At 41.0% G+C, this 18,514-nt stretch overlaps 1 protein-coding gene across 5 annotated transcripts in view; it reads right to left on the minus strand.

The window, feature by feature from the left end:
- Positions 1–8,433: 8,433 nt before the first annotated feature.
- The window catches only part of mlip (muscular LMNA-interacting protein), a 44,080-nt gene continuing 33,999 nt past the window's right edge, over positions 8,434–18,514 (minus strand). For all 5 annotated transcript variants that reach the window (XM_058795336.1, XM_058795337.1, XM_058795334.1 and 2 more), the window contains one exon: positions 8,434–9,119. In XM_058795336.1, coding sequence (XP_058651319.1) covers positions 8,922–9,119 — 198 coding nt within the window. In that variant the 3' untranslated portion in view covers positions 8,434–8,921. The remainder of the gene's footprint in view (positions 9,120–18,514) is intronic.

The raw sequence follows: 18,514 nt of genomic DNA on the forward strand, positions 1-18,514 counted from the left end.
GAAAATGCAGAATAGAAATAGATAGGAAACGAAGTATTCCTTCCTAACAGCAAGTAAATAATTTAAACAACAGATCTATCACCAAGTATTGCAACACTTACGCGCTGCTGTCCGTCTCTTCTGGTGACTATTCGGCTTCTCCCGACTTGTATCAGCGAACAAGCAGTTTAAATACTTTCTTCGGTTCACGTCTCCGCTGACCTTCCAGAGTCGGGTCACGGCCGGGCTGACGCACCCAGATCATCAAGGTCAGTCTTCCATTATCCCGGTTTGATGTCTAGTTTGAGGGATGTAACGCTGGTGTCTGCACGCAAGGCTGGTATCCCCAAACCAGCTCACTGTAACCCTCCTGTTCTTGCACATATTCCCCTGTCCGAAGTGCTTCCCAAGATGGGAATCGCTTTATGTTGCGTTTGGGCTGCATACACCACCGCAGAACTGCCCGAGGTGACTGCACCCGCTGCAGCTTCTCCAGAGGTGGCGGCACATGCTGCAGAACCTTTAGAAGCGATGGGGCTCACCTCAGCCCCTTGTATGGTGGTAGCGCCCAGCAATGTACTCTCAGTCTGTTGTGTTGCGGTCAAGGAGACCGTTACTGAACTCTTCCTATGTCCGGAGTGTATCATTGTAGAACCTCCAGAGGTGGCGGCACATGCTGCAGAACCTCCAGAAGTGTCAATGGTATTCGTCTGTGAATCCTTGTCCTGCCCTGTCACGGCTATGGAGGCCGTCTGCGTACCCACGTCCTGTTCTGTCACAGCCAGAAGGGCTGCCCCTGAACTCTTGTTCTGCCCTGTCATGGCCACGGAGGCCAATAATGAACCTACCTTTGCTCATGTCACGGCCTATGAACTGTTGTCCTGTCCTGACTCAATCAAAGAGGCTGCCTTTGAACTACCAGTCCCGTTAGTCATAACTGAGGAGTTTATTGGTGAACTTGCTGACTGTTACGTTGCGCCTCTAGGGGCCGTTTGTGAACACTCAACCCTGCCTGTCACGAACTCAGAAACTAATAATGCACTCTATGTCTGTCCCGTTTTGACCAATGAGCCTGTTTTTGAACTGTCTGTCTTGCCCGTTTCCGTCGCTAAAATATCTGCTTCAGTCTCTGTCTATGCCCCAGATTTTGAGCTATCTATCAGTCCTGTTCCAGCCAATGCATTAGTCTATGAACTGTCATTCTGTCCAGTTTTATTCAGAGAACCTATTGATGACCTTTTTGTGTTCCCTGCCTCGGTCCCGGAGACCGTGAATACGCTGCCTGTGTTGTCTGTCTCTGCTCTCTCTAGGCCCCAGTCCCTGCCATGGTCCATAGTTCCTCCTACTCCGCCGTGGAGGTCTTCTGCCCTGTCTGTCCTGCTCTGCTGGTCTTCTACTCCGCCGTGGTGGTCTTCTGCTTCGTCTGCTCGTTTGGTGTCACTCTGGTTTTCTGCTCCACCTTGGTGCTCTGGCCTGCCGACTCTGCCTCAGTCCCCAGTCTCTCCACTTCCACATGGACCTGGCCCTCTGTCCCTCCCCCTGTTCCGCCTCCGCTCCACCACCCTCCTGGATTGTATAGGAGCGTCTGGAAGCCACTCCTTGGGGAGGGGCTATGTCATGATCCGGTCCAGGATCATTCACCCATCAACCACCAGATGTCACCCTTTCATAATTTGGACACGAGCAGTACACAGACTGTTGCATCACACGGACTACACTTCCCATCAGTCACTGCATTACACAATTACCTGATCTCACAGTCACAGCTGCTTCCCATTAGCAATCACACCTGCCTTAAGCCCCGTTGTACCCTATAAACCTGCAATAAATAAATATGTTAAATAAGACAAATATCATTTATGTATTTAATCCCATTTTATTAACCCATGTCTTTGCTACTGACATTCGATGGTCCAATTTAACCATACTAAGCAAAAATAACACATGACACAAGATTGCTGAATAGTGTTGAACTTTTCTCCTGCGTCATATTATTCATGCAATTTGTTTGAGCTGCCCCCTCGACTTTACAGACTTGAATTTACATTTCCTTCAGCCTGAGGCATATTCATTTCACTTTTGTTGTGAAGGGCTTTTACATTTGTAAAAGAAGAACTTTTTACAATTAAAATCAAACAAGCAAGTCCTGCCCAGATTTAAAAAGTAACTCAAAAGTAGCATAATTCATTTCAGCTCAGATTCATTTACAAACAAGGCATAATTTGATGCTGGATTTTCAGAAAGGTTGAAACTAAAAGACGATGATGTGCCGACTGTATTGGATCCGACAGTAATGTCGCAAGAGTGAGTAACTGTTTTTATTATGTGCTCACTATTGCTTTGTCTGTTATAAACAGATTGTTTGAAATGAGTATTTATGCAGTTTTAACTTAAATTGCAGCAGCATCTATCTGTGAAGGACATAGTCTGCCAAACATACACAACTGTTAGCCAATCATAGCAGTGGGCGTTTACTTCTGAGTCTACAATCCGCCACACCTATTCAAATAGAGCGTTCAGATGAGCGGGTCAAAACTAGGACAGAAAATAACCTATTACTTCTAAATTATGATGTTTTTTGATGTAAGTCTTGAGACCATTATAAGTGGAGCTCAGAGAACAGTACAAAATAAAAAACAGAGGCAGTATGGCATAGTGGTTATTATATTTTCCATTCCGTCACCATTGGATGCAGAATTGAGATACTCGCAGAGGTGGGTAGAGTAGAGTACCCAAAAACTGTACTCAAGTAAAAGCAAAAGTACTTATAGAAATATTTACTCAAGTAAAAGTAATAGTCTGAATAGTTACTTGAGTAAAAAAAGTATCGGATAAAAAAACTACTCAAGTAGTTAGTTACTAGTTACTTTGGATCATATACTGTATATCTATAATCTATTTTTATTTAGATATATAGATCAAATGTATGTAATATGTGTGTGTGTGTGTGTGTGTGTGTGTAACGATGCCAACGAGACGAGAGACACGCGGATCCATGTGTGAGCTTTAATACAAAGGCGTGGTCAGAAAACAAGCAAGGGTCAAACAGGTATATCATAGGCAAGGCAAAGAGTCATCCAAAACGGGCCTGGGTCGGTCGACAGCGAACAGTATCCAAAGGGGCTAGACAAGAGAGGTAAATCCAAAATGAAAGCAATAGTCCAGGCAGGGGAAAACACAATCCGAAACAGGCAAGGCAAGGCAAGACTAGGAAAACTAACAGGGGCTCTGTAGAGTAGCTAAAGCTAGGGCAGCGATAAATGCATACAATACTCGGCAGAGGGCAAGAGGAAGTCCATGGTTTATGTAAGGGGTAAAATGGGAATCAGCTGTGTGATCAGACTCGGATTGTGATTGGCTGCAGCTGAGTGTAATGAGTGCAGTGGATTTTGGGAACTGAAGTTCAGTGTAAGTGTAACGATCTGTGCAGTGTAAGAGTCCATGTGGTGAGCGAGTGACCTCTGGTGGAGGGTTAACGGAAGTTCGTAGACCAGATTCGTGACAGTGTGTGTGTGCGCGTGTGTGTGTATATCAGCCTTTACGCCAGTCTTCAGTGTCACATAATCCTTCAGAAAACATTCCAATATGTTGATTTATTATCAATGCTGTTCTTTTTACCTTTCTATTCATCAAAGAATCCTGAACAAAATGTCACAGGTTCCAAAAAATATTAAGCAGCAAAACTGTTTCCAACACTGGTAATAAATCAATATATTAGAATGATTTCTGAAGAATCATATGACTCTGAAAACTGGAGTAACAGCTGATGAAAATTCTGATTTGTATCACCGAATTAAATTATATTTCAAAGTATATTAATTATGTATTATATATGTAGTCTATATATAACCTCTGACACGGAGAAGAGTGAAAACATCTCACATGACTGCTACCGAACATCTGAACATAACGAAACAAATGCACATTGACGGATCTTCTTCCGTCTGTTTTGCAAAATGTAAACAAATGTATATTGTGAAAATAGGCATTCCTCCTGGAACAGGTCGTGCAGAGCTAACGCAGGTTTGGCGGGTGTTCATGTCATACTCTGTGACACCTTATTTAATATATAAATTATACAAGGTACATGTACAACAAACCGGTAATGTCATAGTGGTATTGTGTACTGTAATCGAATATAGCCTATCTATACCTGTGGAACTGCAGACAGCACACGCGGTGTTCATCTAATAAAGATCGTCATAGCTAGCAAACAGCCTTTGCCAATTTGCTTTCAATTGACTGTAGATCCAAAGCCACATCTTCAGCACTCTTTTTGTTACAACTCTTGAGTGAGAACCGCTTCAGACGACTCAGCACGTGCGGCAGGGAACTGAACAAATCATTCATACTGATTCGCGAACCAATTCACTGGTTTTCCAACTGGTTTGATCAAGCCTTTGAACAGAATTGACTCAAAAGAATGTATCTTTCGCGAATGGGCATGGCTCATTGACCAGAGAAAAGTAGACGGCGTATTTGGAATAAATTGAAGCATTTTTAACTTCTTTTGCATTAAGATAAAGTAACGAGAGGAGCGTCGCCCACAGTAATGAAGTAAAAGTGCCGTTTCTTCACTAAAAATGTACTTGAGTAAGAGTAAAATCGCCCATCTTTAATTATACTCTAAAATTATTAGTGACCCAAAAAAATTACTCAAGTAAATGCAACGAAGTAAATGTAATTCGTTACTACCCACCTCTGGTTACTCGAAAGGGAATGTCTCAGGTTACGTCTGTAACCACAGTTCCCTGAGAGCTGCATCACCTCGCCATACTTCCTGCATGCCTGTGAGTGGCCTGCTTCGACCAATCAGAAGCTACCACTGCTTTGTTCCGAGTGTCTTTTGTAGGTTCCGTGGCATGTTGATGCGCATAATGGTCAAACAGCCCAAATTAAGATTGGAGAAGTTGCTCACATGCTTCAGATGCAATCACAATGAGGTGTTCCTCATAGCATCACCATTGGACACAGCACCTCTTTCCTTTCTCAGGGAACCAGCCATACAGCCATAACCTGAGATGTTCCTTAAAGATATAATGTTTCAGCAAGTCTGGTTGATCAGGTACCAAAAAAAGCATGTCAATAATAATCAGAAAAAATATAATTTGTTATCAAATGATAAAATGTTGTGTTAAGGTCACCCTGACCTTCAAATATCAGGACAAGCTGAAGCCCTGTGTTACGACTTCTCCAAAAGCTAATTGGAGTCAGGTAGAAAGATGAGATTGGAAGTGTGGGTCTCAAAGATGACCTGTCATTGAAATAATGAAACACAAAGACTGGTTATTGAGAAATCTGTTCTTCTCAATAAAGATTGCTTAATGTGAACCATGCATCGATCCCAAAAGCTAAAAAAAAAAAAAAAAAAACACACATTACAGCTAGAAAATGCTCAAAAAAAAAAAAAAAATGAGGAATGTCTTATGTTTGCCCAAGATAGGCAACCTGGATGATCCACACTGCTTCTGTGGACAGTTTCAGTTTCAATAAGGGCACACCAAAACCAAAACCTCCTTCCAGCTGTGTTTCTTTGCTGCCTCAGAGTCTGGATACTTTGCAGTTATTGAAGTAACAAGGAATTATAAAGTGTATCAAGACATTTCACAGGAGAATGCTGGGACAGCAGTTCATGACTTCAAGCTTTACAGAGGTTTGGTGATGCAACAAGACAATGATCCAAAGCACAGAGGTAATACCTACTAAAGAATTGCTGAAAAAATAAAGAAAATGTTTTCTTGAGTCCTGACCTTAAGCCAATTGTGATGCTGTGGCATGAACTAAAGAAAGCTGTGCTATTAAGACAACCCAGAAATATTGATAAACTGAAACAGATCTGTGGGAAGAGACGGCCTAAAATTGGTCAGTGTCTTATAAGCAGCTAACAGAAACACTTAGTGGAGATTATTGCTGCCATAGGAAGGTCTTCAAGTTACTAAATTCGAGGGTTTGTTTATTTTCTTCACCCTTCATTGTGAATAATTACTCAGTGTGCAGTTGTTTGTGTGGTACATGAATATGTATATACATTTGTGCTCACAAGGTTACATACCCCTTGCAGAATGTGCAAAATGTTAATAATTGAAACAAAATAAGAGAGATCATGAAAATTGGATGTTATTTTTTATTTAGTAATGTCCTGAATAAGCTATTTCACATAACAGATGTTTACATATACTCCACAAGACAAAATAATTGAATTTATAAATATGACCCATTGAACAGTTTACATACCCTTGAATCTTAATACTGTGTCATTTACTAAATGATCCACGACTGTTTTTATATTTTATGTAGCTTCTGAAGTTCAGTACTAGATGAAAAGACATGATCGTTAAACAAAATGAGAAGAATTTAATCCTGTTCAAAAGTTTACATCCCCCGGCTCTTAATGCATTGTGTTGCCTTCTTGAACATCAGTAAATATTTTTACCTTTTTTAATAGTTGTGTATGAGTCCCTCAGTTGTCCTCAGTGTGAAAATATGGATCTCAAAATCATACAGTCACTTTTGGAAAGGGTTCAAATATGCAGAAGATGCTGGAAAACCAAAGAATGTGCAGGAGCTGGAGCATTTTTCTGAAGAACAGCAGGCAGAACTGCTCAGGACCAACAAGGGACTCATGAATAACTATCACAAAATATAAAAACAGTAGTGGATCATCCAGAAAATGACACATTGTACTAAGATTAAAGGGTGTGTAAACTTTTGAATGGTGTCATTTTTATAAATTCAGTTATTATTTTGTCTTGTGGGAGTATATGTAAACATCTGTTATGTGAAATAGCTTATTCAGGACAGTACTAAATAAAAAATAACATGCAATTTTCATGATCCCTCTTATTTTGTTTCAAGTTTTAAAGGGGACCTAATGTGCAAAAATCACTTTATAAGGTGTTTAAACACAGTTGTGTGGCTGCAGTCTGTGAAAACAACCAGCCTATAATGTTAAAAATCCACCAACTAATTTTTTTTTTTTTTTTTAAAACCAGTAAATCATGAACAGTCTCCCCAAACGAGCCGTTTCAGATTCTCCCTCTGTTCACGTCACTGAGGGGAAAAAGTCCCACCCATTTGTGATGCTCTCTGCCCTATTAGTATAAACACAGCCCTGAGTGAGAAGCTGCGGTCCACCATTACTGTAGATATATACAATGTCAGCGCCAAAGAGGCTTTACAAGTGTTGTGTTTTGGGATGCACTAATGAACATACGAGTCGCCATAATCTCCCCCCAGCTGAGCCAAGGACACTGTGGTTAAATTTAATTTTCAAAGGAAATATCCCGAAAAAAATCGGTAACGTCCCCTAAATGTTTAGGAATCAATACCAACAATTCGTGCGTGAACGTCAGCTAGAGACAAAGTAAGTATCACGCGTTTGTTTTCCAAATTGCCCTTCTGAAAGAGCTGCTTGTAAGGATAATTTCCAAAGCTATCATTGTCTCTGCCTGTTTTCACTGATGCTGCCTTCGAGTGCTACCAGAATGATCATGAATAGGAATGTGGTAGTTAAAAGTTGCATATGAAAGCAATGTGAGAATGTGCTTGAAGTTGTCGAGTTCATAATCAGAAGTGGGACTTAAGTTTGTAATAGCATGAGACCAGCTATGTTGTTATTTTTATCCCGCCGTGCTCCCCTTCTGTGTAATTCATTAATGCAAATTTATTATGCACAGTATAAGCAGATGACAGACTTTGAAACAGAGTATGTTTTCTGTAAAGATAACAGGCTTGTACTAATAGTGGAATGTTTATTTGCAAAGGCTAGCACTGCTAATGCCTGAGCTTGAGATCTTGAAGCTCCGCCCTCTTCTCTGGGAGCAACAGCTCATTTGCATTTAAAGCAACATACTCAAAATCAACACGTTTTGTCTCATACCCTAAAAGTGTCAATTTTAACAAGCTCTAAAAATTTATCTGTGGGGTATTCTGAGCTAAAACTTCACATATATATGCTCTGTGGACATCAGAGACTATTTTACATCTTGTAAAAAGGGGCATAATAGGTCCCCTTTAACATTTTGCACATTCTGCAAAGGGAATGTAAACTTATGAGCACAACTGTATATTATAATTTGAAATTGTGAATGCCCTGTTAAGGAACCTTGGAACAGAGTATCGAAATCGGATTTTGATTTTGTTCAGGCACCATTAATGCAGCTCTTGACAGAACTGTGTATCTGTAGTAGTAAATGGCTTATTAAGTAATCAGATATCAGACCTATTTTGTGCTCTAAATGAAAATTGATCATGAAAAAAAAAATGGACACATATGAAATATCTTTGGGCGTTTTGCAAGGAAGAGTTGAGAGTATTTTAGAGTTGAGTGCTTGGAGAAAGAAGCCATGTCAGATAGATGGCAAAACCCACAGAACCTAGACACAAATATTATTATAGACACTGTTCTATTATGAATTTGCATTTTTGAATTCCTAACCCAATTACAGAGAAGTGTCTCGGACATGCCATATATTTATTATTAAATGATCTGAAAAGGCCACATCATATCAAAGGCACTGTGACTGTGTAAATGTGATGCAGACAGTAAGGCCAATTTCACAGCAATCACTATTTGACTGAATGATTGTACATAAAAGTGCCCTAATAATTACATGTCTATTCTTATGCTCTTATTGGGTGAATGGTTTAAAGTTATCAGTTATCAAATAGTCACATTTCACAGCAAAATCAGACAGAAAAAAATGAATAACAGTCTGTTGTATAGAACTATTATTACTTCTTACTTTTGATTTTGGGGTGAAACCTGCCCTTGAGTTTGAGTTCATACATCATTTTACTATTCATTCATTCAGATTAAAATTACTTTTGTGCATCTTCAATTGAGGAAGGAATAGCCTTTAAGATGCTTGACGTGTGATGCCTTTAATAGGCTTTTTAATGTGCAGTCACAGTTACGATCAGATCAAGCTCTCTTGTAAGCATCATATGTGTGTCTCCTGGGGCTTTGTGGAGGTGGGAACATCTTGCGTGGAGATCCTGGTCTGCGTGATCAGAGATGCCAGCCTTGTCTTACAGTCTCCTTGTGGCTCTGAAGGAAGCCCCTTTCCACATGCTGGCTGCCCGTCTGAAGCTCCTCTACCATCTGTTTGGGTTTCACTGCAGAGCGCACTGCTGACAAACTGAAAACACACACGCTGGTTACTAATGAAATGCGAGCCAAGTGTCAAACCATTATATCATAATGGTCAGTCTCACAAATCCTTACATTTCTAAGAATCAAAATATATATTTTGCAAAAAGAAAAGAAGGTTGTGATAACACAGCCTCACACCACCCACTCCCAAATTAACCATGCCACAATGCAAAATAATAATAATAATAGAACTTCATGAGGTTGGCACACACATATTAATCTTAATTGACTTTACTTATATGCGTAAATACAGGAAGGGGTTGATCAGCTCTAATGACAGAATCTGTTATCATGGTGGTACCATGGTAAAGTGACTACCATGACACTACTAATATGATTTAAAAAACACACTGTATTACTGTATGTAAAACATACATTGTATTACTATATTGTTTTTGTTAGTGATGTGTATATTGCACTCTCTATAAAAGTGGCAAAAAATAGGAGCGGGACAATACACAATCCTCCTTCTGAAAGATTCGAGGATAAAACAGAAACCTGCAAACATAGAAAAAGTTTGCCTCGAAACCTTTAAAAAGAAAGATACTTCAGCCAGGATGGAGAGTAACACTCTTCATCACTCATACAGAGCCAATCCACAAACACTTAATCAGCTACAGACAACGTGAGAGAGAAGCTAACCGCTCGATATCTCGCTCTCTAGTGGCCTGACAATATCAACAGCAGCAAATCACAACTCTAATAAACACTCTTCGGTGATGGATCATGAATGATCTGGACATACTATTAATAAGGAAAGTTTTCCATTATGTGAAAATAGCCAAGACAGCATTTTTTTTTTTCTTTTAGTTTCTTTTTTTTTTTTAAGGAAGAGAGATATTTATCCATAGGAAAAATATATTTTCACCAGCAAATGGAATGATTACAGCAAAGCAGATACAGAACCTGAGAAAGCTTAAAGGGGTCATCGGATGCCCATTTTTCACAAGTTGATACGATTCTTGAGGGTCTTAATGAAAAGTCTGTAACATAGTTTGGTTAAAAATTCTCAATGGTAGTGTAAAACAACATCGTTTTTACCCTGTTTTTTTGCATGTTGCTTTAAATGCAAATGAGCTCTGCTGACCCCGCCCCTCTCTTCCAAGCCTCTCTCTGAGAGACGGTAAACTTTAGCTGCATTCACAGTGAAACTCGCTAACTAGCACATTATTAGGAAAGGCGGTTTGCAAAGATTCATTACAAAAACTTTACACTTACTTCTTCCGGAGGTGAAGCTAGATCACGAATGATTTGCGCGAACATAAACACATTAGATCGGGGGTGTATTCCCTTTAAAAAAAATAGTATTCCACTGTGTCTTCAGTGGCTCAGATGTCGGAAGTAAATGACGACTGCTATGTTCATTATTACATCCAACAGCAGAACACCTCAATCACTTAGGAGACATTCTTGTCTACAGCTGCTCCGGCGGCGAAACAATGGTAAAACACCAGTCCAGTCTGTGCTGAAACGCTACTGTCAATCAAACAAACGTGGGAGGGGCCTGTCTGTGTGATGTCACATAGACAAGCATCTGAGATCGGCTTGATTGAGAAAGGGGAATTTAATTAACGGGATTTTTTAAAAAAAACACTAGATCTTTATTATTATAGGGTGGTTGTGTGCACACACTGCCAACACACATTTCAGTTCAAACAAGTTGTAAAAGTTTGTCGCATCCGATGACCCCTTTAAACAGAGCTGAAAGACAATGTCTTTGCAATTAGACATGATTAAGTTTCTCAAATTCAGTTCTCTTATATAACATTCACAAGTTATTCTTGAATATTGTCCACCTACTTCATATAGGTAGGTATTATCTAAATGAAAACAGTGCTATTTAGCCCTCTGATAGGTTATAAATCACACTTATCCCTGCCTATCCATCTTATCATTCATTACAGCCACCAATTTACCTGCTGTCTATTAGACTCCCTCTTGTCACATGTTATCCAAGCCATCAGTTAGGTATAATGAGATCACATCTCAGCTACAGAACCGTTCAGAGAATTGAGCTCCTCCTGGTCGAATGGGGCTCTGATACTGGGAGCTTTTCACGACACAATTACAATTACATATTGATTTATCTGTCTGCGTCGTAATGACAGCTTTGTGAACACATAAATATAATCACAAAGACTCAAAACATCAAGACACCATTTACAATAGTTCAGAAAGCACAACTGTGGTTATATACAAAAGTTAAATATACGCTGTATACAATTTGCATCGTTTCAAAATAGGCAAACATTTTAACGTAACAGACAGCAGTTCAGCAGTATTTTTTATTAATATTTATGTATTTTATGTTTGCTTTAAACTGTTAAAATCTGTTATTTTGTAAGGCGACCTAAAATATATATTTTAACATTTAATTTAAGAAACATAATATTTAATATGTCTGAATCAGCCTGACTAAATCTGACAGTGCCAATGAATGCAATGTTTATGGGTCAGATCAGGCAGGAATGTCAGCTGTTGGAGAAAGGCTGAATAGCACACAAGCAAACTCATGACTGCGGTTAGTGATTTGCAAATGTCAGTCTATCTGTGTAAATGAAGTGCGGCTACATGCTTAGATTAACAGCGGTCAACATCACAAACATTAATACGCACATAGCTTGTCTAGTTAAGTTGTCACATTGACGGCTTCAATCCGTTGGCAAATAGCTTTCATAAACTCATTTACACATTTAATGAGCCCCTTCCTTTGTCAAGGTGATTTATTTCCTAGAGAATAAAGCAGACCTCCTCCACATATACAAAGTCATAAAATGAGTGTTGATAAGCTGTTCGCAAAATAAATGACCCTTCCAAGAAAAGCCTTGAAGTTTTCTTTGGATGAAAACCTTGAACAAATCAACCATTTTGCTTTGCTCTACAAAATACTGTATGACAGCGAGAGAACATTAATGTTATTTATCTTTGCAGCCCAAACAACAAAACGTGAGCAAATTATTCTTTGCGCATAATACTCTCTTGTAAGATTATTAAGTTAATTAAAAATTTGTCCACAAACACTTTTTGGAAGCAATGTGCAGTGGCCCCAAAACGTGAGTTTTAAAAGGTATAATGTTAAAGTTCATTGCATTAATAACATAATTAGTTGAAAAAAATTGTGAGACTGCAGAAATCGCATTGGAATAAGGAGATCATTACATTGTGTGCAGAGTAGACATGACTGTGTCTGGCCACAGTGCAATGCTGCAACCTTCAATGCAACTGGAGAAGTTCTAAAAATAATGCTGTAATCAACACTTTTCACGAATATTAATCTTGGTGGCTGTTATAGTAAATAGTAAAAATGCAGATTTCGAGAGAATTTCCCATGTAGTGCTCATTTCATATGCAAAATGTTAGCCAATCATAGCAGTGGGCATTTCCATTGAAGTCTCACACAAACACACCCCTTCCACCGAAGAGTTAAAATTAGAGGCTAAATTCAGGGTAGAACATGACCATTTACATCTTAACTATGAAAGTGTTCGTTCAATCAATCAATCAATCAATCCATCAATCCATCACTAAGATTATCAGTGCACCTCAGGAAGCATTTTTATTTTACTCAAGTGTCCCAGCAGAATAACCAGAGGAGTGGTTCATTACATTAACCGTTTGATTTAAAAGTGGTCCATTTAGACTCCATTCAGCCACAAAAGAAAAAAAAAATCCTTTCAATATTAGTCACAAGGCAACTTTTCAACCATTCAGAAGCATTGCATTTTACGCCATGGTACTGACTGTGCTAGAGGTTATAAATTAATGACCAACATCTCGTCTAGGTTCACGAAGACGGACTATCCCCATCCGTCATTACTGTGAATGTGTTAACAGATCGACTCACTTACATTTGCCAATCATCTAGATTCCCAAACCGGTGGATCTTGAATTTTCATGAATTTTCTGTTCCAGTTGATTGTGATTAGGTGAATTAAGGGTGATTGGGACAGTTTTTGAATTTCCGATTTGAGCCAGGTTTCTTGCCATAAATTAAAAACACCAGCCCAACACATGATATATTTATTTAATACTGAAGATGTTAACTACCCATTTGAGGAGGAAACAATGTTATATTATGATGAAAGGATGCGTGACATACACTTTTCTGTAAACTGAACCAAAAAAAAATTTTTGGTAACATTTGGGTGATTGGGACGCAACGTTTGGGTGATTGGGACAGCACATTTTTTCATTGATTTAGAATGAAGTCTTGAAGTCCAAAAGTCATTGAAAACATTTAAAAATCAAATATTAGGCAAAAAGAAAAGAAAAGAAAAAATGCTTCAGGTCCAACAAAAAATTCATTAATTAATAAATAAAATATAAAATAAAATAAATAAATTGTTGGGTGGCCCCAACACATTTTAACAGAAACATGAATATGGTTTATTACTGCAACAAAAAACAAAAACAATTTTTTTTTTTTAAAGTTTATCTATAATGCTTCTATTTTCAAAATGCTTCTATTTCAGAATTGTTACTTTAGCAAAAATCTAGATAGTTCATGAATATTTTTGTGGTTGATTAGGGCTTGCATAAATAAAAAGGTTGGAAACCACTAATTTAGGGCATACAGATCATATACAGTGGTTCTCTATTACAAGGTAAATAATTTTCTTAATTAGCAAAGCCTTTAAGCACTGTCCCAATCACCCAAAATTGTGTTTGGGTGGATGGGACAAAATCAAAACAACCTCATTCGGAAAACAGAAACATGATATTAACACTTTTTTACTGATTTTGTAGAAGTAGTGCATCATATTTATGTTTCCATCAAAAGTTTATATAATATAGTAGCTATGACAATTTTGGGACAGTATTATGAAAACTAGCAAACGCTTATGTCATTTTCCTAAGTTCATGCATTTCATGGTCAACTTCCTGTTTGATGCATGCCCCGCCCACCTACATGATGTCACACCAATGAGCGCAAACGTTAGTAAATCACGTTGCGTGTTATGTTATTAACAATGTGTTATTTCAACCTTCTCTATCTCCGCAGCCAAATATGTGGGCAACAATAGGAATTCCATTGTAAGAGTCATATGCTGTAGTGCAACCAGCTACTGAAACATATTGAGCAAATGTGACAAAAGGCATACCTACGCCTTTTCAGATGAAATTAAATGAGCCATGAATGTCAAATACGCCTTAAGTTGTTTTTAAATGTCATGGTCAAGGAGAGCCTGGAGACGTTTGCACGTCAGAAAGTGAAATAGATGCATTTCATGTTTTCTGTAGTCTCCTTCAAAGACAATCATTTAGTGACAAATCTTTATGAATTTTACTGCCTGGGATTGTATAAAAAGCCTGTTAAGAGATAAACACAGTGTTTAAGGTGTCAAAACACCGGCATCTTCAACCACAGATGGATTTTAAAAGCTGGCGTTCGGGAGAAGTCACATACACACGGTTGTTAGAGAGCTCTGATCACTGCTGTCTCATCACATGATTCCATGCTGATAGCAAATAAAGGGTGAACAATGATAGAAAATGAAGGCATAGTGCATCATTGGATAGTGTTTACAGAGATCAGAGTGTTTACAGAGATCATCAAATGTCAAAGTACACTCAGCGCTTCTGACTGAACCTTCCATTTTTGGTTTAAACTTAAATGTGTATTCGCATTTAGATGTTGTGTTGTGTTGCACTGCATTGTGGGATATAACATTCCACTCCATGTGTGAGTCTGCTGCACCGCCGCCTGAGTGCAAGCTCTGCGTAAGTGTACATCATTCATAGGGTGCATGGTGGACACAAAGGGCACTTTGTGACATTGAGACTAAACACGTTGTGGTCAAACTATGTTTATTCTCAATGCAAGTGAATCTGTATTTAATGTAGTATTAATACACAATATCTGTGTGCCCGCTTTCTGGAGAGTGGAGACGATAGTTCCCGAAGGTCGTTCATTAACAGGTAGATAGCCTACATTACAGTCCACATTACAGTCAGTGGATGATTTGCTGAATTAGTAATTTGGTAGTTTGTTTTTATATTTCTGTCAGTAATGGTTTGCTCTCGGTCTTCTAAAAGTGCTAACAGCAAAATGTCCACGTTCTTAGAATTAGAATGTCTAATCAAATTATTGTATCAGATCAGATCAAATATAAATTATGCAAAAGTTGCTGTTGTTGGCACACTTTGTAGCCAAAAAAAGCCTTCACAAAAAAGAAGACAAAGAGAAAGAGTGAAGGGAGGCTGCTAAAGGCAGTTCAACATTGCAAACAAAAATTCAAAGCTCCAGCAAGCCAGCAGGTAAATCGTCCCGGGTTACTTGACTGTAACCCTGTTCCCCGAAAAAGCGGGAACGAGATGCTGCGCTGAAAGCGCTATGGGAGAACATTCTTTGTTCGACCGGTTGTGAAGCACGTGTGTCAAACACGCCAAGAATTGGCCTAAATAACCTCGGTTGGTGACGTCATGATCACATGCACCTGCGAGGTTATAAATAGACGTGACACGGAAACATCCTCAGGTTATACCTTTGTCTGAAAGGACGTCCAGGCACGACTACAGTGCGGCATTGAGGCGCAGCATCTCGTTCCCGCTTTTTCGGGGAACAGGGTTACAGTCAAGTAACCGGGGCGTTCCCCTATCAAAAGCTACTCGATGCTGCGCTGAAAGCGCTATGGGAACGAGAATACCCACGCTGTCGCACTGGAAGTGTCTGGACCCCCAACGTTGTGTAGTGTGTGCGCACAAACATGAAAGAGGTCTCAGACACGACTCTGGGATGTTGACTCAAGGACATGCGAGCCCGGAGTAACATGAACATCCAAATTATAGAATCTAACAAATGTGTGCGGAGAGGACCAACCTGCCGCATCACAAACTTGCTGCAAGGGGACGCCTCTTGCCAAAGCCATTGAAGATGCAATCCCCCTGGTTGAATGGGCCCTTACACCTAGAGGCGAAGCTTGACCACGCGCCTCATAGGCTAGGGCAATAGCATCCCTCACCCAATGTGACATAGTCTGTCGAGTGGCAGCCGCCCCCCGGTTGCGGCCTCCAAAACATACGAAAAGCTGCTCCGACTTACGCCACTGGCTAGTGCAGTGGACGTAAATCTGGAGAGCACGTACTGGACACAGTAAGTGAAGTTTCTCCTTCTCCGGTGTCGTGAACGGCGGAGGGCAGAAGGCTTCGAGAACGACCGGATTTATGGTCGAGAATGGAACCTTCGGAAGATAACTAGGGTGAGGATGCAAAATAGCTTTGACCAGCCCAGGGGCAAAATCTAGGCAGGATGACGAGACTGACAGAGCCTGCAAATCCCCAATTCTCTTCAGAGAAGTAATAGCTGTTAGAAAAACCATCTTTAGGGTCAGAAGCCTGACAGGCGCTGACTCTAGTGGTTCGAAAGTGGTGTCCACTAAGCCCTCAAGCACTATAGCTAGGTCCCATGAAGGAACTGTTGCTCTAGCGGGCGGCCTCAACCGCTTAGCTCCTCGAATGAAGCGGGCAACTAGAGGGTGTTTCCCCAACGAAACCCCATCAATCAGAGCATGGCAAGCCGAGATGGCGGCCACGTAAGTTCTGAGATTATTAGGACATGTTCCTGAGGACAGTTTCTCTTGCAGAAACTCCAGTACTGAAACAATCTGGCAGTGAGCTGGGTCTGCATGGTGTGTCGTACACCAACTTTCGAAAACGCGCCATTTACTGGCATAAGTTCTTCTAGTGGAGGGAGCCCTAGCGCTCAGAATAGTCTCTATTACATTGGCTGGAAGGCCAGCATGTCTCAGTTGGTCCCCCTCAGGGGCCAGACATGAAGGTTCCAGAGCTCGGGCCGGGGATGAAATATTGTCCCCTGTGCCTGAGAGAGAAGGTCCCTCCTCACCGGAATCGCCAACGGCGAGCCGTCGAGGAGAGATATTAGATCTGAGAACCATATCCTGGTCGGCCAACGGGGCGCTATCAGTAAGAGGCGAGACCCCTCTTGACGGACCTTGGCCAGGACTCCTGGGAGCAGAGCGACCGGGGGAAATGCGTAAAGACGCAGTCTGGGCCACACGTGGGCCATCGCGTCCAGACCCAGGGGAGCTGGATGAGTCAGAGAGAAGTAGAGGGGACATTGTGCTGTCTCCTGTGAAGCAAAGAGGTCCACCTCTGCTTCGTAAAATCTTTCCCAGATTTGACTGACTACTTCGGGGTGGAGTTTCCATTCCCCGTGTATCACAGCTTGTCTGGACAGCAAGTCTGCTCCCACATTCATATGTCCGGGGATGTAAATCGCCCTGAGGGACAGGAACTTGTCCTGTGCCCAAAGCAGAACCTGGTGCGCTAGCTCGTTCAAGCGGCGCGACCGCAGTCCACCCTGACGATTTATGTAAGAGACTACTGCCGTGTTGTCCACCCGCACTAGGACATGGTAGCCTCTTAACTGCTGGAGGAAGTATTTCAGGGCCAGAAATACAGCCTTCATTTCGAGGCAATTGATGTGCCATTCGAGAAGATGGGTATACCCAAGGGTATCACCGTGGATGCAGCTGCCATGAGACCTAGAACCCTCTGAAGGTAATGAACAGTAATCTTTTGGCCTAGCTTGATGTTCTTTAGGGCGTTTAGAATGGATTCGACGCGTGCAGGAGACAGCTGTGCCCGCATCGTGATCGAATCCCATACGACCCCCAAATACGTTGTTCTCTGAGCAGGAGAGAGAACGCTTTTCTTGGCGTTGAGTCTCAACCCCAGAGATTCGAGATGAGCTAGGACGACATCCCGATGTCGAAGCGCTAGCTCCTGAGACTGAGCCAGAATCAGCCAGTCGTCTATGTAGTTTAAAATGCGGATGCCCTGGAGTCGTAGAGGAGCCAGAGCTGCATCCATGCATTTGGTGTAAGTGCGGGGTGACAAGGCTAGGCCGAACGGAAGAACCCGATACTGGTAGGCTTCGCCCCCGAAAGCGAACCTCAGGAACTTCCTGTGTTGTGGCAATATTTCTATATGAAAATAAGCGTCCTTTAGATCGATAGTCACAAACCAATCCTCTGATTGGATGTGAGAAACAATCATCTTGATTGTCAGCATTTTGAACTTGTATGTTCTGAGGTAGCGGTTCAACCCAAGAACTGAACCCTGTAGCCTCTCTCTACAGTCCTTTCTACCCACGGAGAGATATTTGGCAGTAGCTTCCACGCTGCCAGCTTCTCTGAAAGGGGCACTAGTTTTGACACTTCGCTTTGATGGGGGGATGTTAGATGTCTGGCATCCTGAAACGTGGCAGGAGGAAACCGAACACCTAACATTTCGCTGGAGACCGCTGGTCCCCGAAACGCCAGTGGCGGCGGAGATTGTACAGGAAGGAGCCTCTATTCTCTGTTGGAATTGTACGCGCCCCTCCCTGGGGGGACACACCCCCACGGTCCTGGGCGCACC

Source organism: Onychostoma macrolepis, chromosome 13 (assembly GCF_012432095.1).
Source record: "Onychostoma macrolepis isolate SWU-2019 chromosome 13, ASM1243209v1, whole genome shotgun sequence".
In the NCBI taxonomy this organism is placed as follows: Eukaryota; Metazoa; Chordata; class Actinopteri; order Cypriniformes; family Cyprinidae; genus Onychostoma; species Onychostoma macrolepis.